This window comes from Loxodonta africana, chromosome 24 (genome assembly GCF_030014295.1).
Source record: "Loxodonta africana isolate mLoxAfr1 chromosome 24, mLoxAfr1.hap2, whole genome shotgun sequence".
Lineage (NCBI taxonomy): Eukaryota > Metazoa > Chordata > Mammalia > Proboscidea > Elephantidae > Loxodonta > Loxodonta africana.
This window is the reverse complement of record NC_087365.1, coordinates 47,796,277-47,819,305: the sequence shown is the minus strand read 5'-3', so window position 1 is coordinate 47,819,305 and position 23,029 is coordinate 47,796,277. Positions and strand designations below refer to the sequence as shown.

General features: G+C 47.3%; 1 protein-coding gene across 5 annotated transcripts in view; it reads left to right on the top strand.

The window, feature by feature from the left end:
• PREX1 (phosphatidylinositol-3,4,5-trisphosphate dependent Rac exchange factor 1) overlaps nt 1-23,029 on the top strand; it is a 221,784-nt gene that overhangs the window by 126,217 nt on the left and 72,538 nt on the right. For all 5 annotated transcript variants that reach the window (XM_064276180.1, XM_064276179.1, XM_064276178.1 and 2 more), the window contains 3 exons: nt 6,490-6,651; nt 16,727-16,860; nt 21,029-21,147. In XM_064276180.1, the coding sequence (XP_064132250.1) occupies nt 6,490-6,651; nt 16,727-16,860; nt 21,029-21,147 (415 nt within the window). The remainder of the gene's footprint in view (nt 1-6,489; nt 6,652-16,726; nt 16,861-21,028; nt 21,148-23,029) is intronic.

Sequence of the window (23,029 nt, the reverse complement as noted above, 5' to 3'; positions counted from 1 at the left end):
CACAGTTCTAATCTGACCCACATGGGGGTCACCATGAGTCAGAGCTGAGAGGCGCTGGTCTGGTTTTAGAGTTGACTGAGGTATCACAGAAATCAGGCACTGCTCTGTTTGACCCAGACCCCAGAAATAACTTCCAATCCCCACCCCCACCCCCAAGGCTAGCCTCGTCTCTGTGGAGAGGACATCATGGGTTCACAACCCATTTCTTGCCCATGACTCGTTTTGGGCTTCCCACCAACCCCAAGTCACAGCAAGTAGTGGATATTGCCATGTCTCCCAGCTTTGTTTTACTATGGGTCTGGTTCTGCTTGCCAGTGACTAAAAACCTAAATTACTGCCTTTATGACCTTTATCTTTTTAACTTTAAAAACCTAATTTGAACTTAAACTCATTGCTGTCTGTCGAACACACTCCAACTTATAGTGGCCCTAGAGGGCAGAGTAGAACTGCCCCGTAGGGTTTCCAAGGCTGTAGATCTTTACGAATGCAGTCTGTCACGTCTTTCTTCTGTGGAGTGGCTGGTGGGTTTGAACCACTGATCTTGTGGTTGGCAGCTGAGTGCTTAACCACTGTACCACCAGGGCTCCTAATTTAAACTTGCTAATTTTTTTTTTTTTTAATTAAAGAAGACGCAGAAAAGCAAAGTGGGGACCTGGGATAGCAGGGCTTCGAACTGGTTCAGAACAGTTCAGTAACTGCCAGTGTAAATGAGGGCAGCGTACATGTTGCATAGTAATCAAATCTATTGCCCGTGGGATTTTGACCCCAGTAGGAAACAAACAGTGGTGCCCTACTCAAAGATGGCGGCCGACCGCACTACTTTGAACTTTGAACGTGAGTCGCTGTCCACAGTCTTGCCAATAATCCAGTCTCCTGCATGGATCTTGAAAATTTCAGGACCCCGATGTAGGAGACAGGATTACTGATAGGACTGTGGAGGGCGACACACATTCAAAGTAGCATGGTCAGCCACCATCTTTGAGTGGTGCACCACTGTTTCCTATTCAGGTCAAAATCCCACGGGCAGCAGATTTGGTTACTATGCAACGCCTATGCTGCCTTTGTTTACATCAGCAATTACTGAACCGTTGGAACTGGTTCAAAGCCCTGCAGGATATGGATGACTTCAGGCCGAACCTCATTGGGGGCTCAAAGGATACCATCAAAACTCAGTGTCTTTCTGTCTCCTGGCTCCATTTTCTTCTCTCTTAGCTTTATTTTCAGAATGCTCCCCTCTCATGGTGGCAGCATTTGTCACCAGCAGCCTCAGTCACCAGCAGCCTCAAGCCTCTGTCCAGTCAGCGCAGCCACCTAGGGAAGAGAGAATCTGTCTTTCCCAGTAGTGTCACCCAGTGTCCCAGGCGTGAAGCTCATTGATCAGCTTGGGGCACGTACTCTCCTTGAGCCAGTTGCTATGGCTAGAGCAGCGCCCCCCGCCCCTGACTCCACGGCCTGAGAGGGGGTGTAAAGAGAGGGGGCTCTCTGCTGCATCTCCTTCCCCTCTGCCTCCTCCATGCTTCTCCTTTCCCTTCTCTTCCACTTTCTCTGGGCCCTCTGCTCTCTTCCTGGCCCTTCCCTGGGTCCCCAGCAAGGCTGAATGAGAAGGTAGGCACTTGCTATGGCCCTGTTGGCTCGTGGTCTAGTTTGGCCTGGAGTTTGAGGCCCTGTGTCCTTCTACAAGCTCTCATGGCCTTACTGGGCGGGGACCACACTTTTGAGGCATGATGGAGCTGCTCAGAGTGGGCACCAGCGGGCACCCTCTTGGTAAACACGATTGGTAGGCAGTGAGGGAGATAAGGCGTCTCGCGGAAGCAACCAATCCTCTGTTGTGACATCCTCTTTTCTAGGAAGCCCTCACCTCAGCCGCGCTTGCCAAAACCACACGGTGCTTGAGGGACGGATGCCCTGGGCACGCTCCCTCCTTCCTCTGCACTCAGTTTTTTTCAGCGACCCTCCAGTCCCCACCCCTGCTCAGACATTTTGTGTTCTAAGAGCCTAATTTTGTGGCTTCATTTCCTGCTGTTGCTGTTTCTGGGGTGGCCTGTAGATGTGGTTCGTGTCTACCTGGTCCTAATTATAACACTTGGTGCAAGAGACTTCTGTGCTTCAGTATCCTCGTCTGTAAAGTGGAAATAGTAAAGGTACTATCTCATTGGGATGATTTGAGGATGGATGACCCAATAGATTAAAATTTGTTTAGAACAGTGGTCCAAGTAAGTACTCAATAAATATTAGGTATTATTACTACTACTCTGACTGAACAAAAATAATAATAAAAATAATAATGATTATTCTTGTGGAAATAATGGTGATGATGATAAACCTTGTGTCCTTACTGTTTACCATTCACTGCTGTTTATTATCTACAATGGTTTTTATATTCATCATTCGATTTGATCGTCCTAGCAACCTTAGGAGGTAGATGCTGTTATTATCCCCAATTTACAGATGTCCAAACAGTTGAGAAGTGATGCAGCTGTGGCTCAAATCCTCCCCACTCCTAGAACCTATTTTTTTGACCACAGGGCTTTTTGACTCCATGCTCTGATACACTGCTCGAGCTAGGATAAGGCACGAGTAGGCCTGAGCCTATTATCAGTATCTTGAAAATCTCTCTTTATTGTTATTATTGCTAAAAATTTAAACAGCGAAACATACACAGATTCAATTTCTATACGTACAATTCGTTGACATCGATTACGTTGTTCAAGTTGTACAACCATTCGCACCCTCCTTTTCCGAATTGTTCCTCCCCCATTAACATAAACTCACTGCCCCCTGAGCTTCCTATCTAACCTTTCGAGTTGCTGTTGTCAGTTTGATCCCATATTTTTCCGCAAATAATTCATGTAAATCCATACCCACACACATAACTTGTGGAAATGATGAAATGCAGTGGAACAGTTCTGGCATCTTGTGCACGTTATTTGCATAAAAATACAGCAGTTCTTTAAAAGAGCATAATGCTCAAGGCAGATACTCTTTACTAATTGAGCTAAACTATTGTTTGCTTTAGGGGAGACTCCTGAACACATTATTGATAGCTCTAGTGATGGCCTCTCCTTCCTCCCTCCCACGGAGCCCTAGTGGTGCAGTGGTTAAGTGTTCGACTGCTAACCAAAAGATTGGCAGTTCAAATCCACCACCTGCTCCTTGGAAATCCTATGGGGCAGTTCTACTCTGTCCTATAGGTCGCTATGAGTCAGAATCGACTCAACAGCAGGGGATTGGTTGGTTGGTAGCAATGAGAGCTCACTACCTTTCAAGGCAGCCTACTGACTTATGGGAAATCTCCTGTTGGCATATGAATGGATCAACTCAAGCAGGCAGTTGCCTTCTGCGTTGGCCCACATTTGGGCTTCTGGGGTCTTACAGATCCAATGGGCTGCTTCTTAGTTGTGCATTCCTCCCAAGATGCTTAGCAGGCAGCTCTTGGGTTCCTTCTACATCTGCTCTACTCTGGGTCGAGCCCTGTAGGTTCATGTAGCTGCTCCCCTTTGGATGTGGATTCCAGTTTTTTCAATGCCATATTCTGTCTCCTTTGAACCTGACACTTTCCTAACTTATCAAGGCAGTATGTTCGGTCCTGAATTGGGTGGGAGCCTCCTTTTGTGCATTAGACCTTTCGTAGTGTAACTCAGGCTCCCGTTAACTCTGAATATACCCACGTTTTGTGACCTGACCTCTCAGTGCTTCAGTTTTTACATCTGTCAAATGGGGACAGTCACAATACCTAACCCATAGGTTGGTGTGAAGATTACATGAGCTTGACAGAGAATGTTTACTAAATACTAGCTGTTATCATGGTCAGTAGTAGTAATAGCAGTTATCTTGTTAACTGTTCCCCTCTAGACTGTCCTCCCTGAGAGCTCGTTTGTTCTCTCCCGCTCCCCAGTGTTCATTCACAGACCAGTCGCTCAGTCAGTGTTTGATGAGTGAAGACTGAGTGGACGTATTTCCCCCTCACAGGGCTCTGTCCCCAGCCTCCCACCTGCCTCATCTCACTTCCTCCTTGGAGTCCCTCCGGCTTGCTCTGGATCGCATTGTCCTTCCCCTTCTCTGATTTATCAGGAGCGTTTTCACCATGTGGGGCTGTTGTCTGATCCTCCAGCGAGCAGTGTCTTTAGCCTCCAGCGAGCAGGGCCCCATCCCCTCCCACTCCTGCTTCCCCTTTGGCACATTCCCGGGCACGAGGCAGGAGCTCAGTAAATCCCCAGGGTCGTGCTGCTGCAGAGCATCTGGGCCTTGGGATCGTTGGGACCTGCTTTTCCGAAGAGAGGTGGTTTGTTCAGGCGGGGCAGGATTGATGTGAATAGACAGGGCAGGTTTTGGAGTTGTTTTTTGCAGGGAGGGAGCCCTGGTGGTGCAGTGGTTAACTGCTCAGCTGCTAACTGAGAGGCCGACGGTTTGAACCCACCAGCTGCTCCATGGGAGACAGATGTGTGCGGTCTGCTTTCGTAAGGATTTACAGCCTTGGAAACCTTATGGGACAGTTTTTCTCTGTTCTACAGGGTTGCTATGAGTTGGAATTGACTCAATGGCAGTGGGTTTTTGGTTTTGAGTTTTTCTGCAGGGAGTGCTCAGAACAACACCCTTGCCTGAGAGATTGCGTCTCACAATCACAGCTCACATGTGGTGTTGTATAAGAAGAATGGTAGCTAGCATATACTCAACGTTAACCATGTGCCAGAAACCCTGGTGGCGTAGTGGTTAAGTGCTATGGCTGCTAACCAAAGGGTCAGCAGTTTGAATTTGCCAGGTGCTCCTTGGAAACTCTATAGGGCAGTTCTACTCTGTTTTATAGGGTCTCTGTGAGTCGGAATTGACTCGACTGCACTGGGTTTTTTTTTAACCATGTGCCAGCTACTTTTCCTGCAGTATTTGATTTATTCCTCACCACTCTACTAGCAGAACCAGATGGCCTGGGTTCAAATCCCAGTTCCTCCCTTTACTTTGCTAAGATTTTGGGTGGTTTTGCTGGGCCTCAGTCTTCTCACCTGTTAAATGGGATAATAGTAGAACCTACCTCATAAGCACAGAGTAAAGGTTCAGTAGGCATTAACATCCACTGTCATCATCTCCATCATCATCATCACTGGTTTTCCGATGATGAAATATTCAGAATGGAAGGGTGACTGGCCGAGATCACCTAGCTAGTGACGGGCAGGGCCAGCCCTCGAAGCCACGCTGGTCTGTGCTTATAACCACCTCACGAGAGTGTGGTGTCTGCAGAGACCTTATCTGTGACTTTTGAGGCAGCAGGGAGAGATAGGGGCATGGGGAGGGACTGGGACCGTTAGGCATATATCTGGGTCAGATGATAGGGACACTTATCTCTTTGGGCACGGTCCTGGACGAGAGGCTGACAGGCTGTCGGTTGGGTGATTTGGCCTGGAAATCTTCCCAGATATTGAGGCTGAGCTAATTCCTTCTTCCTTGGGTCCTCTCAGTAAATCCTTTGATTATGACTGGCCTGGCCTTTAGAATGTCCCAGCCTATGCCTGTGGTGAGTGCTGAGGTGGAGTTAGAAATGGTGGGGGAGGGGTTCATGGATTAAGAGTCTACCCCTTCTGGCTTCTTTACATGCCACAGCCCATGTCCCTGTGAAGTGGAGGTATTTTTATGCCCACTTTACAGATGAGAAAACTGAAGCTGGGATTGAGAATATCTGTGGCTGCTTCCCTGAATGACTGAATTTCTCTTTCTCTCTCCCTCTCTCATTTACTTCGCTCCAGCCACACTGGCCTCCTGGCTGTTCTTGCTGCACACCACATACTCTCCCACTAAGACCGTTTGCATTTGCCGTTCCCTTCCCAGATTTTTGCTTTATTTAGGTCTCTGTTCAAATGCCACCTCCTTAGAGAGGCCTTCCCTGACCTCTGTATTTGAAATAACACCTCCCTTCCCAAGACTTCCTACCTTCTCATCCTGATTCATTTGTCTTCCTAGCATTTGTTACTACCTGACCTTGTATTTGAGGAGCCCTGGTGGCACAGTGGTTAAAGCACTTGGCTGCTAACTGAAAGGTTGGCGGTTCGAACCTACCAGTCACTTCCCGGGAGAAATATGTGGCAGCCTGCTCCTGAAAAGATTTATAGCCTCGGAAACCCTATGGAGGCAGTTCTACTCTGTCCTGTAGGGTCAGTTTGAGTCAGAATCAATTTGATGACAGTGGGTTTGGTTTGATCTGGTATTATATACTGTTTTTTTTTTTTATTTTGTCCCATGCTCTTCACTGAATGTAGTATCCACGAAGTGAGGCATTTTCATCTGTTTTATTCGCAACTCTATCCCTGGAGCCTTAGAACAGTGCCTGTGTGGAGGAGGTATTCAGTGGACATTTGCTGAGTGAACGAATGAGCAGTGTTCTGCAGTACCAGGTTACACAACTTGTGTGGCAGAGCTGGGATTCAGCTCCAGGCTGGGTGACCTGGTGACCGTGTCTGGTTCCCTCTGGGCTGACTTCTCTCTTTCTTGCCCCTGCATCAGGAGCTGGCCAAGAGGACCCCTGGCAAGCACCCAGACCACCCCGCGGTCCAGAGCGCTCTGCAGGCCATGAAGACCGTCTGCTCCAACATCAACGAGACCAAACGGCAGATGGAGAAGTTGGAGGCCCTGGAGCAGCTACAGTCCCACATCGAAGGCTGGGAGGTGCATATGGGGCAGGAGGGGGCCTCTTGGGCTGGAGCAGGGCTGGGAGGTACATGACGGTGGACACAGGCTAACAGCCTGGGTGCCCGAATCGGCCTTCAGGGTATATTGTTTGGCCTACACAATGTTTGTAAAAAATATTAAGTCATTTTCTAATTAAGTCCATAGAAAAATCCAGATTTCAAGCTTCTCTTGAAAAATTGGTAAGGCTGGGGCCCCCATTTCTCCTCAGTCCTCACTACTCACTATTTTCCCCTCACTCAGGCTCCTTCACACGTGGCCTTACCTGCCTGGTACCCACTGACCTTTGAGCTTTTGTCCCTGAGGTTCAGGGTAGGGGTTAAATGTCCATTCTGGCCTTCACGCTCCCTTGCAGGATGACTTTCGGGAAATATCTTAACTTCTGTGAACTTCGGTTTCCTCGTCTAGCCTGGTGCATAGTAGGTACTCAGTAAATGGTAGGTATTCGTATTAGTATCATCCCTGTTGTCAGGGGATGGGATCCTGGAGATCTTCTGTCTCCAGTAGATGTCCTTTATTTGTTTGAAACCTCCTCCCCTCAGATTATTAACCATTTCCCATGAACCTGTAGAATGAAATGGGAAAATCTAGAGAAATAAAAAGTAAATATTGGAGCAAATATAGTTGGAATGGGAGATGAAGAGCGAAGAGGAAAGACTGCTGGACCGTGGTTATTTGCCATCTGCCTCAGACCCTTTGGATTTTCTGGGCCTTTGAGGCACTTGCTGTGTTCAAGACTTCCACTTTTTTCTTCTTTCTTGGGGAATCCTAACCTGTGACTCAGTATCACAGCCAGGTTGAGGGTTTAGCTACAGAGAGGAGAGTCTATGCTCAGGGAGGAGGTGAACATTGTGGATTGGCACTTGGCATGCATCCTTCCAGGGGCCCTTCCTGCCCTGCCAAGGGGAGAGTGAAGAGCTGCGTTCCCCAGACTCCCTTGCAGCCCAGTCTTGGGATGTGTCATGGATTGAATTGAGCCCCCCAAAATATGTGTCAGCTTGGCTAGGCCATGAGTCCCAGTATTGTGTGATTGTCTAACATTTTGTCATCTGATGTGATTTTCCTGTGTGTTGTAAGTTCTACCTCTATGATGTTAGTGAGGTGGGATTATCGGCAGTTATGTTAATGAGGCAGGACTCAATTTACAAGATTAGGTTGTATCTTAAATCAATCTCATTTGAGATATAAAAGAGAGAAGTGAGCAGAGAGGTGGGGGACCCCATACCACCAAGAGACAAGAGCCAGGAGAATGGCGTGTCCTTTGGACCCGGGATCCCTGTGTGACCAAGCTCCTAGACCAGGGGCGGATTGATGAGAAGGACCTTCCCCCAGAGCCGACAGAGAAAGCCTTCCCCTGAAGCCGATGCCCTGAATTTGCACTTCTAGTCTCCTAGATAGCGAAAGAATAAACTTCTGTTTGTTTAAAGCCATCCACTTGTGGTATTTCTGATAATAGCAGTACTAGATAACTAAAGCAGGATGTGATTTGGGGTTTGGCGAAATTCAGATCCAGTTGCTTGAGATTTGTAAGGTCGGGGGGTAGGATGGAGGCACCTTTCTTCTGTTTTTGCAGCAAAGCACAGCTGTGGACACTCTTGGCTTTCTGTGGTAGCACTGGCAGAGGTCCCAGGTTCTGGCCTCTTGGGTGTCAAGAGGCAGGGCATGGGGTATCTGGTTTTTGTTTGTTTTGTTTTGCTGGTGTGTATCTAGCAGGCATAGGCCAGCTTTGCAGCTGGCAGTTGAGACAGCAGCTCCTGGAGCCTAGATACAGCCTGGGCTTTGCCTTCCTGGAGTACTAGCTCTAATGGCAGTCCGATTCTGCCTCTTCTCAGCCGTGGTGGAGGCAGTGGCAGCTCTGGCGGGCCAGCTCTGCAGTGCATCAGTGTCTTAGTCATCTAGTGCTGCTATAACAGAAATACCACAAGTGGATGGCTTTAACAAAGAGAAGTTTATTCTTTCACAGTCCAGTAGGCTAGAAGTCCAAATTCGAGGTGTCAGCTCCAGGGGAAGGCTTTATCTCTCTGTCAGTTCTGGAGGAAGGTCCTTGTCATCAGTCTTTTCCTTGGTCTGGGAGCATCACAGCACAAGAACCTCAGGTCCAAAGAATGCATTCTGCTCTCGGCGCTGCTTTCTTCGTGGTATAAGGTTCCCATGTCTCTCTGCTTGCTTCTCTCTTTTGTATCTTAAAAGAGATTGGCTTAAGACACTATCTAATCTTGTGTTGTTGTTCGGTGCCAGCGGGTCGGTTCTGACTCATAGTGACCCTGTGCACAACAGAACGAAACGCTGCCTGGTCCTGTGCCATCCTTACAATCATTGTTATGCTCGAGCTCTTTGCTGCAGCCACTGCGTCAGTCCATCTCGTTGAGGGCCTTCCACTTTTCCGCTGACCCTGTACTTTGCCGAGCATGATGTCCTTCTCCAGGGACTGATCCCTCCTGACATGTCCAAAGTATGTAAGACACAGTCTCGCCATCCTTGCTTCTAGGGAGTATTCTGGTTGCACTTCTAAGATAGATTTGTTTGTTCTTTTGGCAGTCCATGGTGTATTCAATATTCTTCGCCAACACCACAATTCAAAGGCGTCAATTCTTGTTTGGTCTTCCTTATTCATTGTCCAGCTTTCACATGCATATGATGTGATTAAAAATACCATGGCTTGATGGCATCCCCTGTCTGGAGGGGAGATGAGAGGGTAGAGGAGTTTAGAAGCTGGTGGAATGGACACGAAAAGAGAGAGTGGAGGGGGAGAGTGGGCTCTCTCATTAGGGAGAGAGCAATTGGGAGTATGTAGCAAGGTGTATATAAGTTTTTGTGTGAAAGACTGACTTGATTTGTAAACTTTCACGTAAAGGACAATTAAAAAAAAAAAAAAATACCATGCCTTGTGTCAGGCACACCTTAGTCTTCAAGGTGACATCTTTGCTTTTCAAAACCTTAAAGAGGTCCTTTGCAGCAGGTTTACCCAATGCAATGAGTCTTGATTTCTTGACTGCTGCCTCCATGGCTCTTGGTTGTGGATCCAAGTAAAATAAAATCCTTGACAACCTCAGTCTTTTCTCCTTTTATCATGATGTTGCTCCTTGGTCCAGTTGTGAGGATTTTTGTTTTCTTTATGTTGAGGTGCAGTCCATACTGAAGGCTGTGGTCTTAGATCTTCATTAGTGTTTCAAGTCCTTTTCACTTTCAGCAAGCAGTGTTGTGTCATCTGCATAACGCATGTTGTTAATGAGTCTTCCTCCAATCCTGATGTCCCGTTCTTCTTCATATAGTCCAGCTTCTCACATTATTTGCTCAGGACACAGATTGAATAGGTATGGTGAAAGGATACAACCCTGGCACACACCTTTCCTGACTTTAAACCACACAGTATCCCCTTGTTCTGTCTGAACAACTCTCTCTTGATCTATGTAAAGGTTCCTCCTGAGCACAATTAAGTGTTCTAGAATTCCTATTCTTCGCAATGTTATCCGTAATTTGTCATGATTCACACAGTTGAATGCCTTTGCATAGTCAATAAAACACAGGTAAATATCCTTCTGGTATTCTCTGCTTTTGGCCAAGATCCATCTGACATCAACAATGATGTATAGCCCTGGTTCCACATCCTCTTCTGAATCCAGCCTGAATTCCTGGCAGTTCCCTGTCGATATACTGCTGCAGCTGTTTTTGAATGATCTTCACCAATATTTTGCTTGCGTGGGATATTAATGATATTGTTCTATAATTTCTGCATTCGGTTGGACCTCATCAATTTAACTGCTTCTCATCTTTTTTTTTAATCCATCTTATTACATCATAGCGATAGAATTTGCAACACATAGGGAAATCACATCAGATGATAAAGCAGTACAATCATACAAGGGAATCCTGACCTAGCCAAGTTGACAGGGGCGAGGGGAACAATTCAATCCATGACAGTCAGTTTTCTGGGAGCCCCAGCCTGGAGTCCTAACTCCTCTAGTCCTTTCAATGACCATAAGCTCCTCATTCCTTTCTGCTTAAAGTAGGTAGCTTGGCCTCTGTTTTCTGTAACTGAAAGCTGCTTGATACTCAGCTGTGCCAGTCAGGACGCCTTCTCCAAGGACTCTCATTCCAGCCTCACGAGGGTCTTTGTGTGATCTTTTTGGCCTTCCTTTCATGATTCCAAAATGGCAGCAGCTTCAGGTAGCACATGTTCAAAAGCAGGAGACAGGCATGGCTGGAGCAGTGAGAGAGAGCTTTCTTCACCAGTGGAGGAAAACCTTTTCCAGAAGCCCCAGGGAGATTTCCCCTTTCATCTCTTTAGCTAGAATGGGGGTCACTTTCAGCAAACATGCTAACTGTGAGAGGAAATAAGAGTTGACTCATTTAAGCATCTGCCTGTTTGGGCTCCGAGCTTCCTGGCAGCCAAGGTGAAAAGAACACTACACATAAGTTTCCTAACACTCATTGTCAAAAAAGGAAGAGGCAGAGCAGGTCTTCTGGCAAACAGAGCATTTCCTGACACTTAAATGGAAAAGAAATTTTTCATGTGAGTCTCTTTGGAGAGGGTATTGAGCAAGCTCATTGGCAACCAGAGCAGAAGTGATTTCCAGAGGACTCCTGCTAAGGTCTTAGGGAAACTAACTAAGGGTCTTTAGGGTCCTTTCTGACCATGCAAGTCTGTAGTTCGAGAACCCCATGACCCTTATTTTGATCAGTTTCTGGGTGGAATGGGAAATAAAGTGTCCTGGAATAAGAATTGCTGCAATTATTGAGCACCTATTACATGCTTTTTTTTTTTTTTTTTTTATTACATGCTTCCAACACTATGAGGGAGATACCATTATTATCCCCATTTTATTGCTGTGGAAACTGAGGCACAGGGACTTGGTTTGCCTTGGGCAAGTTTGTCCTGCTCTCTTGGCCTCATTTCCTCCTATTTATCTAATCTCAGTAATAATGAGCTTATCCCCTGGTGTTATTTTGAGAAGTAAGACGTGGAATACGAGTGTCCTATGGAAAATGGAAAATGGTTTTTCATGTGATAGAAAAGTTCGTAAATACAGTTTGATTCTAAAAGGCGACTTGAAAAGAGAATATGTTCTAGCTAGAAAAAAAGTAATGTTTAAGAGTGAAGCTAATTGTGATGGCTCCATGTTCTCAGTAGTTAGAACTTCAGAGGACAGTATGGGCTTAGGACACAGTTCACAGTGAATGGCGACCCTGGTGGTTGCAGATCCCTGCTGTGGATACTCTTCTTGATAGTTTCTTGTTGTTTTCTTTGAGCTCTTGCCTGATCTGAATGGCTGGTTATCTTCTCTGTCCTGGAATGTGGCCGACAAGGAGCTCGTACTGAGGAGGGGGTCTTTTCTTTCCTACTCTTTGTTGGGACTGCATCATTAGTTTGATCTCTGATCTGTGGTTTCTTGGCAAGATCTTTTCTAAGCCACTTGCCCTTCTTTGCCTTGAGGACTGGTTTCGTGAAAATTGGAAAAATTAATCCGTAAACCCTCTTCACTGAGCACGAGGAAGTGTCAGTATGTCTCAGTACCTTGGAAGGGAGTGAACAAGTCAACCCCCTCTACGCGGAGTGATGCCCTTGCCTCAGTTTCCCCATCTGAAAAGTCTGGATAATGGCGGTACCTGCCTGGTGGGCCATGGTGAGGATTTTGTGTTGGTGCACAGAAAGTGCTCAGAACAGCCTGGCTCGGAGGAAACGCAGTCAGCATCAGGAGGAGCTGTGTAGGCAAAGCGGGATCTCTTTCTTATTTTTATAGATGGAAAAAGCATCAGGCAGCTTTGTTGAGAAGTCATGCCCAGTGTGGGTGACTCTCCTGCAGAGGGACATCACAGATTCAAGCCCCATGGGCTCCCATGTAAAGCTCACAGTAATAAAAAGAAAAGGCATGTTCTCAATAAGAAAGAACCAGGGCACGTTCCTCTCGCAGCCTCTTAGTCCTGGTTCAAGAGACGATCAGCTGCTCACCCGCCCACATGGGGAAAGAAAGGAACAGGAGAGAGGAAACATCAAATCTTTACAAGACTCTAAAGAGAAGTTCCCTTATTTCCTTCCTACTCTCCCTGGGAACCCTTGTGTTCCCTGGGGGACATGGGCGCTCCCCTTGGGGACCCCTGCTTTAGACTGTCGATTGCATAGAATAATCTTCAGGCTGTCCTGTAAGAGGGATACTAAGGCAGAGGTATCAGATAGGGGAGCAGGGGAGTGGGTTTGAATCCCAGCTTGCTTACTAGCTATGTGACTTTTGCAGGGCACTTCCCTGTTCTTTGCCTCAGTTTGCTTATCTGTGAAATGAGGCTGTAAGGACTAACAGGGTTTGTACAAGGTACCTAGAACATTACTCAGCACGTGTTAAATCCTACGCTTGTAGCTTTTGTCATCTTCTGCTTCGGTTTTATCAAGCCTGTGTTATCTGGAATGAGGTCTTGGTGCTGAGCCCCTTTCCTGCGTATCTGATCCTTAGAATCACCCATGACCTGGGTTTGAGGACTGTAGAGAGTCTGAGGGGCTGGTAGGGCTTTTCAGCAGGGCTGGATAGACAGGGCTTCCCCCTATGATATGCTTGTCATTTCAGACAGTTTACTGGGTGGTCCTTGGCCAAGGCCAGAGAGGCAGTATCCTGGGCTGAGTATGCTTCCTCTCTGCTCCGTGGTCCTCTAAGACTTGTGTGACCTTGGAGCCCTCTGGACCTTGGAGCCTGGGGGGCTACGGTAGGGCCAGGTACCAGGTTCAGACATATTTTGGCGTTAGTTGCATGGAGTTGGCTCTGACTTATGGTGATCCCATGTACAACAGAATGAAACAGAGGAGGTCCTACGCTTTCCTCGTGATTGTTGGTATCCTTGAGTCCACTATTAGAGCTGTTGTATATTTTGAGTGCCTTCTAACCTAGGGGGCTCATATTCCAGCACTATATCAGATAATATTTTGTTGTGAGCCATAGGATTTTCATTCGCTAATTTTTGGAATTAGATCACCAGGCCTTTCTTCCTAGTCTGTCTTAGTCTGGAAGCTCCACTGAAACCTGTCCACCATTGGTAACCCTGCTGGTATTTGAAATAATGATAGCATAACTTCTGGTATCATAGCAACATGCAAGCCACCACAATCCGACAAACTGACAGACAGGTGGTAAAGATCCAGACATACAAAACCAAACATGTTGCTGTAGAGTTGATTCCAATTCATAGCAACCCTATAGGACAGAGTAGAACTGCCCCATAGGATTTCCAAGGATCAGACATAGAAGCAGCTAAACACCCCTTCGGAGCCTGGAAAGGCTGGTGGGCTGGGTGCGTGAGGCGAGGGGAGGAGAGGAGACCTGTGGTCTGGAGGAGGGTTCATCTCTAACTGTTGTTCACCCTGAGCTGGCCTTGGGCCACCGGTGGAGCCACATGGCCTAGGGAGTTACACTCACCCTATTTGTGAGGACAGTGGTGGTCCAAGAGACTCGTCATCAGGGAAGCCTTAGTGCAGCAGGTGCAGCAGGCCAGGGGCTCTGTTAGCCAAATCTCTGTTTTCTAGACACTGTCCTGATGCACCTTGAGTGCCACATGGCCATCCAGCTGCTTGGCTCGTTACTTCGCTGGGCTGCTGTGCTGTGAGACTCAGAGCTTTGCCTGTGATGCGCGTGTGTGCATGCCACGTGGGACCCTGGCCGAGCTGGGTGCTGTGATTGCTGTTAACGGTGCCAGCCCTGGGCTGCACAGCTGTTGGCCACAAGGAGGCTGGTTTCCTAGCCTGAGTGGATCCAGAGGGCATTGTTGGGATGAACGGTGTGCTGCGCCCAGCCTGGCTGAGGACATGGAGCAAAACCTAGCTCTAATGGCAGTGAGAAGGCCATGGCAGACAGTGAGCAGACTGTGTCTTGATTTCTTCATCAGTTCCCCTTTTCGCGTCTCAGAAATAATTGTGTCAGCAAACCCGGTTTCAACCAGGATATGAACTCCCCGTTGCCTCTGGATATTGAGTGTTTTGGGAAGGAGATTGTTGCAAGCAGTTCTCCCTCTCTCTTCTCCGAGTTGGTCATGAGAACCCCTGTTTGTAAACCCCTTCACTGTATTCTTCAGGCCACCAAATGTATCTCCCCCAAAACACTGCTTTTGCGTAATAGTCCTTGGGCCCGAATGTCCATGCCGCCCATTGATGGCTACTTCCTTGTCTTGATGTGTTAGTTAAAGTATATGTTTGACTCCTGCAAGGAGGACATCCCAAATGAGAGGAGGAGTCCCTAGTGGCGCAAACGGTGAATGTGCTGAGCTGCTAACGAAAAGGTTGGAGGTTCAGATCTACCCAGAGGCACCTCAGAAGAAAGGCCTGGTGATCCACTTATGCAGAAATCAGAAAAACACTGAAAACCCTATGGAGCACAGTCCTACTCGGACACACATGGGATCACCATAAGTCAGAATCAGCTCTCTGCCGGCTGCTGGTAAATGAGATGAAAGTTTATTTCACAATGGCAGTACACAGGTGGGCATGCTGGCCAGAGGCGGGGCGGCTCTGCTTCGGTAGCTTCCAGCTTCCACCACCTTGTTCACCATCTGCTAGGGTGTAAGCCACCGCCACTGCAGCTGTCCTCCAGTCTGTGGAAAGAGGAAGATGAGGGGAAGCAATTTGTTTTCAAGGAAGTGGTGTGAGGTGAGGGACACTGGCACTAATTTAGTCATATGACCTCACCTGGTGCAAGGGAGGCTGGGAAGGGTAGTCTGGTTGGACAGTCAAGAGCCAGCTGAAGCTCTTCCTGTGAAGGAAGAGGAACATGGATTCACGGGAATCTGGCGGGCTACCTCGGGTGGCATTTCCGTGCCCTCCAAGGTCTCTTTCAAGCCTCTTCTCTCAGAACTTTGGGTCTTCCTGTCCCACCTGGGTCTTCCTGGAGCTCTAGCCAGATCCGTGTGGTCTCTGGCCCCTGAAGACCCCTCCCAGCCAGGATCTTCCCTGATCCCGATCTTCACCCTCCTTTTTTTAAAAAAATTATTTTTTTAATCAAAAACATTTTTTTTTTGGCATTGATTACATTACTCGTGATATGCAACCATCACAGCATACCTGTTGCCAAATTTTCCACCTCATTAACAGACCCTCAGCGCTTTCTAAATACTGATTCCTCCTTTTCCCCTCCCTCCTGCCCACCCCTGGTAACCACGAATAAACTTTGGTCTCTATACATTTGCCTATTCTAGAAATTTTGTATAAGTGAGATCATACAGTCTGTGTCCTTTTGTGACTGACTGCCTTCACTCAGCTGATGTTGTCAAGGGTCATCCATGTCGTAGCATGTATCAGGACTTCGTTTCTCCTTACGGATCTTCAGCCCCTTTATCCTGGCCGTCTTCCAGGGCCCACTTCAGCCCTCCCTCTTGGCTTCTCTGACCACACCGCCCTGAACCTCACCACATTTTGTGAAACGTCACACATCCTTGGTGTCGTAGCCACCCCCCGCCTCCCGTCACTTAGCCTCAGTGGCCGGATGGAGCTGAGGAGCTGTTGTATCTACACTCCCATCCTGAACTAGGCTCCATGCTTTTTGAATCCTGCCCCAATGGGTGCTTGCGTTGAATCAGTCACCAGCTAAACAAGCATTTATTGAGTACCTGCTGTGTGTCAGTGAGTGTTGCAGGTGCTGGGAATACAGTGGCAGGTGCTCGATAAAGGCTCGGACTGTAGGGAAATGGCATTCTTGTGCACGGGGTATAATGACAAGCCAAGATATAGGAGGAAGGGATAGGCCAAAAAAAAGCCACCAACAAAACAAACAAAACCCAGATGCCCAAAACAGGGCATGCTGTTAGCTATGAGAGCTGGGTAAGTCCCTTCACCCCAAGTCCCTCGTCTGTGAAACTGTCACATTCCTGGGATTGTTCTGGCGTGTCCAACAGATGGAAGCCATCAGTCAGGTGGTCTTGGTTTTCTGTCTGCTGATGGATTTACCCACAGAGGTGCATTTGGATATTTTGGAGTGTGGAGGGGGCAGGGTGGTACGTTCTGCCTCTGGGGAAGGAAGCTACATTCCTGAGTTGCTCTCCTGGGTTTGCTGGCTCACCCACTGTGCTCCCCGCCCCCACCTAGGGCTCCAACCTCACGGACATCTGCACCCAGCTCCTCCTGCAGGGGACTTTGTTGAAAATCTCTGCAGGCAACATCCAGGAGAGAGCCTTCTTCCTCTTTGACAACCTCCTTGTCTACTGCAAGCGGAAATCCAGGTCAGTTGCTGGGGGCCTGGGCTGCCCCGGTGGACCAGGAGGCTGGGATTGGGTCTCACCTCTCCACTTTTCTTTAGCATTGACACCTTGGGCTTGTCACCTCTCTCTTTGGGCCTCTCTTTTCTCTTCTGTAAGTTGAGGGGTTTGTTCTAGATCAGAGCTGTCCAGTGGAAATATAGTATGAGCCACATAGGTTATTTAAAAATTTCCAGCAGCCACATTAAAAAAATGTAAAACAAAACAAAAAACAAGCAAAATGAATTTAAAGAAAATATTTTTTTATCCTGATATATCCCAAGAATCCCAAAGTATTATCATTTCAACATGTAATCAATTCAAAAGATATTGATGAGGTGTTTTACATTTTTTTTTGTACAAAGTCTTTAAAATCTGGTGTGTTTTTTACGCTTACAGTGCATCTCAATTTAGACTAGCCACATTTCAGGTGCTAAGTAGCCACATGTGGCCTGTGGTTACTGTGTTGGACAGCATAGGTCTAGATGCTCATGGAAGTTTGGAGATTCTTAGCAATACCAACATTCTGTGATTGTAGGGTCTTAGGATAAGAGGCTTGATGGGGGGCTCTTCTACCTGTTGAACTTTTTGAGTGAAGGAGGGCATTTTTCTCCTCTTTGTGTCCTTCTTGCACTTTGTAAAGTCTGAGAACTATGGACTTGGTGAATGGATGGGTAGGTAGATAGATACAGAGGTGTGTGTGACTGAAGTGTGAAGGATAGGATGCCTGGGCAAATGGGAAGAAGGATAGATAGGTGATTGGGGGTTTGGGAAATGAATGGATGGTAGATGACACGGGGGAAGAAGAGAGAGATATGTGGATGAATGCGTGAATGGTCGAATGGTTGGAAATTTAGGAGATGGCCAGATGGAGGGATAGTTGGAAAGTTGGGGGAGTGTGTGGATGTTTGGGTAGCTGGAGAAATGGATATGAAAGCATGGTAAATGGGCAGAGGCATGTTTAGATAGAGGATTGAAGGCCTTCATGTAGGGTTTGTTGAGAAAGCGGGCGAATGGATGGTTGGCTGCATGGTTATATAATTGGGAGCATAGGTGGATGATGAAGTTTGGGGATTAGTGGATAGACGGTCGATGGGTGGGTGTGTTGATGGATGGATAGAAGGTTGGTTGATAGCTGCTGGGGCGATTGAACTCAGGTGTGGAAGTTTGGATCTTTGGGTGGATGAGCGGATAGATGGACGAACGGTTGGACAGAGTTAGGAAATGGAGGGGTGGGTAGATGGTTGGAGGACTGGGGGCACGAGTCAGTGTTGAATGGGTGGGTGGTAAATGAGTGGGTAGGTTTGAGGATGGAGAGATTCCTGCCTTTCAGTTATGTTGCTTACAGGTTGGTCTCAATTGACCAAAATAGCTCTTCTTGAATTCTCCTTCCTGTTATTTGTCTTAGGGATGAAATGTTGACTTTCCAGAGGCTTCTTTATCCTTTATCTAGCAAAATCTAGAGCCAAGGGCCCAAACCCTGCTTCCAGCATTGCCTCTGACTTGCTTTTGTGGCCCGGCCATGTCTCACAGGCTCATTTCCTCATCTGTTTCTTCTGGCCTCCTAAGGTTGTGGCGAGAAAGACGCAGGGTGAATGGGCATTTCATGTGCATGTGTGGGCTTCTCTTTGTTTCCCTCCTTTTGCTGGGTCACTCTGAACCTCAGTTTCCTCATCTATAAGATGAGGAAGATAAACCCCTTTTGACAGTAGTGTCTGGTTAAGATCCAGGCTCCTTTTCATTGAATCCGTATTCAGCCATTTCTGTAGCTCTGTGCCTCAGTTTCCTTATCTGTAAAATAGGACTAATTATCATGTCTGCCTCATAGAGTTGTTGTGAGGATTAAGTATGTTACACATTTAAATGTGTTACATATGTAGCACACAGTAAGTGCACAAAGTCAAGGTTAGCTGCTATTACTGTTATTGCCAGCTTACCTCCGCCTATTGGGTCCTTATTCAGTGCGATGGCATGGCTAGTGCATGGGTATAGCCTCTGACATATAAACCCGTTGCTGTCAAGTCGATTCCGACTCATAGCCACCCTATGGGACAGAGTAGAGCTTCCCCACAGGTTTCCTCTGGCACACCGTAGGTGCTTTAACCACAGGCCCCCTTCCGCTTTGCCATTTCTTCCCTGTTCTGGGACTTGGTCCTTCTTGTTAAAGGCCTTGGTCTTCCTCTTCTACCATCTCCCATCTGGTTCAGCTTCTCTTTTCCTCGTTGATGCTTCACCCTGCCCGCACCTTTAGGTCTGCCTGTGTCTGTCTCATGTCCTCCTGTCCTCCCTCCCCCATCCCCACCAAAGTCTCCTTTTACTCCCTCCTTCCTTCCTCCCTGTCCTCCCTGGGGCCATCCTGAGAGTCCTCCGTTGGCAGTTCCAAGCCTGCTGCCAGCGTCCACCCCCTGCCTTTCCCCACTGCCCCGCCCTGGGCTGTCTGAAGCAGGCACTTTTCCCAGAACGCTGGAGTTTAGAAAACAGAATGTCCCTTCAGGCCTCTGTGACTGCTCCCAACTTTTGGCCGAGTTTGCTCAGCCTTTGGCTACCCTAGTGCAGGCCCTTCCTCCCGTGGGGCAGTTCTACCTATCGAGGTAGAGCATCTGAATCCAGCTGTGCCGGATTCCCTGTGGGCCTTTTTGGGCCTTTCCTGTGGTTGCCACAGCAACTTTAAGGCCATTCCCTGCCTCTGTTCTGGAATGAGCCTGGCTGGCCGGAGGGGAAGGGCACGTCTGTCTCTGGAGAGAACCTGGCAGGCTGCTAGCATTCCTGCCTCTGGATAGAGAGCCAGAGGACTGGACTCTGAGAGGTCCAGGGACCGGGCAATGATGGATGGAACTCCAGCCTGACTCTGACATGGTCACAGGAAATGCCTGAAGCTGCTAGGTGTCTGCCGACTGTTTTCATAGAGTTTAAATGTGGAAGATAAAACAGTAAAGCTTCTAGAAGTAAACATAGGAGAATATTTTATTTTTATGTTCTGGGGGTAAGCAAAGATTTCTTAAGTAGGATAAAAAATAAATTATAAAGGAAAAATAGATAAATTAGAATGTGTCAAAATTAAGAACTTTTATTCACCAAAAGATATCGTGAACAGAGTAAAAAGGTAAGCCACAGACTGAGAGAAGGTCCTTGCAATCCATATAGCTGACAATGGAGTTATGCAGAATAGATAAAGAAGTCCTATAAACCAAATTCTGTCCTCTGCCTGTTTTTGTGTATGAAGTTCTATTGGAATATAGCCACATCCATTCCTTTTTGTATTGTCTGTGTCTCTGGGTGGTGCAAACAGTTAAGCACTCAGCTAGTAGCTGAAAAGTTGGTGGTTCAGACTTACCCAGAGGCACCTCAGAAGACAGGGCTGGTGACCTGCTTCCAGAAAGTCCCAGCCTTGGAAACCCTGTGGAGCAATTCTACTCTGAGCCATTATCGTCAGCAACAACATGGCTGCTTTCGCAGCACAAGGCTAGAGTTGAGTGGTTGGGACAGAGTCCATATGGCCTGCAAAGCTGAAAATATTTACTGTCTGGCCCTTTTCAGAAGAAGTTTGCCAACCCCTGCTATAAATCATTCAGGAAAAGATCACCCAGCAGAAAAATGGGCAAGGGGCAGTTATTTTCCAAAGGAAAATACCAGATGGTGAATAAACATGAAAAGGTTACTCATCAGGGAAATACAAATGAAATGGTTAATGAAGTTCTACTATGTACCCGTCAGCGTGGCCAAAATGAGAAATAAAATACCAGTTCTGGGGAATATGGAGCAGCCCAAGCTCTCCTTCCTCTCTGGTCTTGTTTCAGAAAGTACCTGTCTGTTTATGAGAAACTGAATGGCCTTTTCCTACCTTCTAGCCAAGAAGAATGGGTTTCTGTTTCTGGTTGGATTCTCTTCTGATGTTTCCTGTTAGCCGAAAAGTAGCTCTGTAAGGTCAGCAAGGTTGTACCCATTTTACAGATGAGGAAACCGTGGCTGGGAGAGGAGAAGTGACTTGCTCAATCCGCACAGGCACCACTTGTAGATCCCCCACTCTTAATACTCCTAACCCTCTGCTCGCCCTGGCTTCCCCTCAATATTTCTGCTCTCCCCTTTGCTCTGTTGAAAACATTTGTAGTCTGGTGTGAGGTGCAGGGCACGATGACTTCCCACTTTGTTTCAGGGTCACCGGGAGCAAGAAATCAACCAAGAGGACCAAATCCATCAATGGCTCCCTCTACATCTTCAGGGGTCGAATCAACACAGAAGTCATGGAGGTGGAGAACGTGGAAGATGGGACAGGTAACCCCCTCCCCTAGACCTTGCCTGAGCCCAGTGCCTCCTGCTTCTTGGTCCTATTTCATTTAAATGATTTTTTCCTCCTTATTGTGAAATGTGAGGCTGGCTAAGCACTCAGCTGCTAACTGAAAGGTTGGTGGTTTGAACCCATCAACTGCTCTGTGGGAGAAAGATGCTGGCAGTCTGCTTGCATAAAGATCACAGCCTTGGAAACCCTATGGGGCAGTTCTACTCTGTTCTGTAGGGTTGCTACGAGTCAGAATCCACTTGATGGCAAAGGATCTGGTTCTTTGGTTTTATTATGAAATGTAACCTACCTACAGAAAAGTGCCTGAAACATAAAGCAAATACCCAGGTAGCCAGCTAGTGTCTTAGTTGTCTAGTGCAGCTGTAACACAAATACCAAAAGTGGATGGCTTTGAAGAACAGAAATTTTATTTTCTCACAGTTTAGACGGTTAGAAGTCAAAATTCAGGGCACCAGCTACAGGGAAAACGCTCTCTGGGGGAAGACCCTTTTCTCAGCTTCTGTAGCCCCAGTGTTCCTCAGTTCTTTGTCAATCTTTGGGTGGCATCCATGCCCCTTCAGTGCTTGCTCGTCTCTGTGTTTGTGCCGTTCTTTATGTCACTCTGGAAACTAGGGTTAAGACACACTGTACACTGACGTAGCATAACAAAGAAAACCCTATTTCCAAATCGGATTGCATCCACAGGTATTGGTATCAGGACTCCAGCACGTATTTTTGGGGGACGCAATTCAATACATAACATCCAGGTTAAGAAAAAAAACCACTGCCAGCACCCCAGAAGTCCCTCATCAGCTCTCTTGTGGTCACAACTCCTTCCTTCCAGCAGAACTAACCTCTGTCTGAACTTTGTGATAATCACTTTCTTGCTTTTTAAAAATATTTTTACCTCCTAAACATGCATTACTGAACATTTTGATTTTCCCTGTTTGAACCTTATATTATGTTGGAAAGATGCTGGCTACATTCTTTTGCATCTTGCTTCATTCATTCAGCACGATGTGGGTGAGATTCCTCCATGTTTCTACGTGTAGCTCTTTGTAGTTGGTTGATTTCCGTGGTGGTGGAGTATTCCATTGTGGGTATATTCCACAATGTAGCCATCCTTCTGGTGATGGACTCTGGGGGCTGTTGTCACTGTCCACCTTGTGAATAGTGATGCCCAACCGTCTTGCAGGCATCTCTTGGTATATGTGTCCTTGAGTTTGTCTAGGGCAGAGTTCTTGGTTGTTTTTGAGCTGCCAAGCCCTTTGGCAGTCTCCTGAAACCTGTGGACCCTTCTCAGATGCAGGGTATGACCGTCTTCAGCTACACTGGCTAATACCAACCTGTTTGCGAAGAGGTTTGCTGTTTAGCATCCAAACCAGCAGTGTGAAGGGCATAGTTAGGTTTGCACTGAGGTTCAAAGTAACCCAAGTGCCTGAGTAAGATAGTTGAGGAGGCTGGGAAGCATTCCTAGGCTCTGGGCAGGGGTCTCCCATGAGCTACCCCTGAGCCTGTGCCCGGGCTGCGAGGTCTTAGGAAAAAAAAAAAAAAAGTCACTTGCCGTCAAGTCAACCCCGACTTACGGCAACTCCATGTCAGAGAACTGTGCTCCATAGGGTTTTTAGTGGCTTCTTTTTGGAAGTAGATCGTTAGACCTTTCTTCTGAGGTGCCTTGGACGGACTTGAACCTTCAATCTTTTGATTAGCAGTTGAGTACGTTGAAAAAAATGCTCCCTATAATTGAGGGGTTGGGAGAATGTCCTCCTCTCCCACCAGAAAATAGACAAGAGAAGAGTGAGCACTGGAGGGCTTCCGAATCCCGGTGCCTGTTAATGCCCTGGCCCTGTCGTTCTGGAGCAGGAAGGGCTGGTCCCA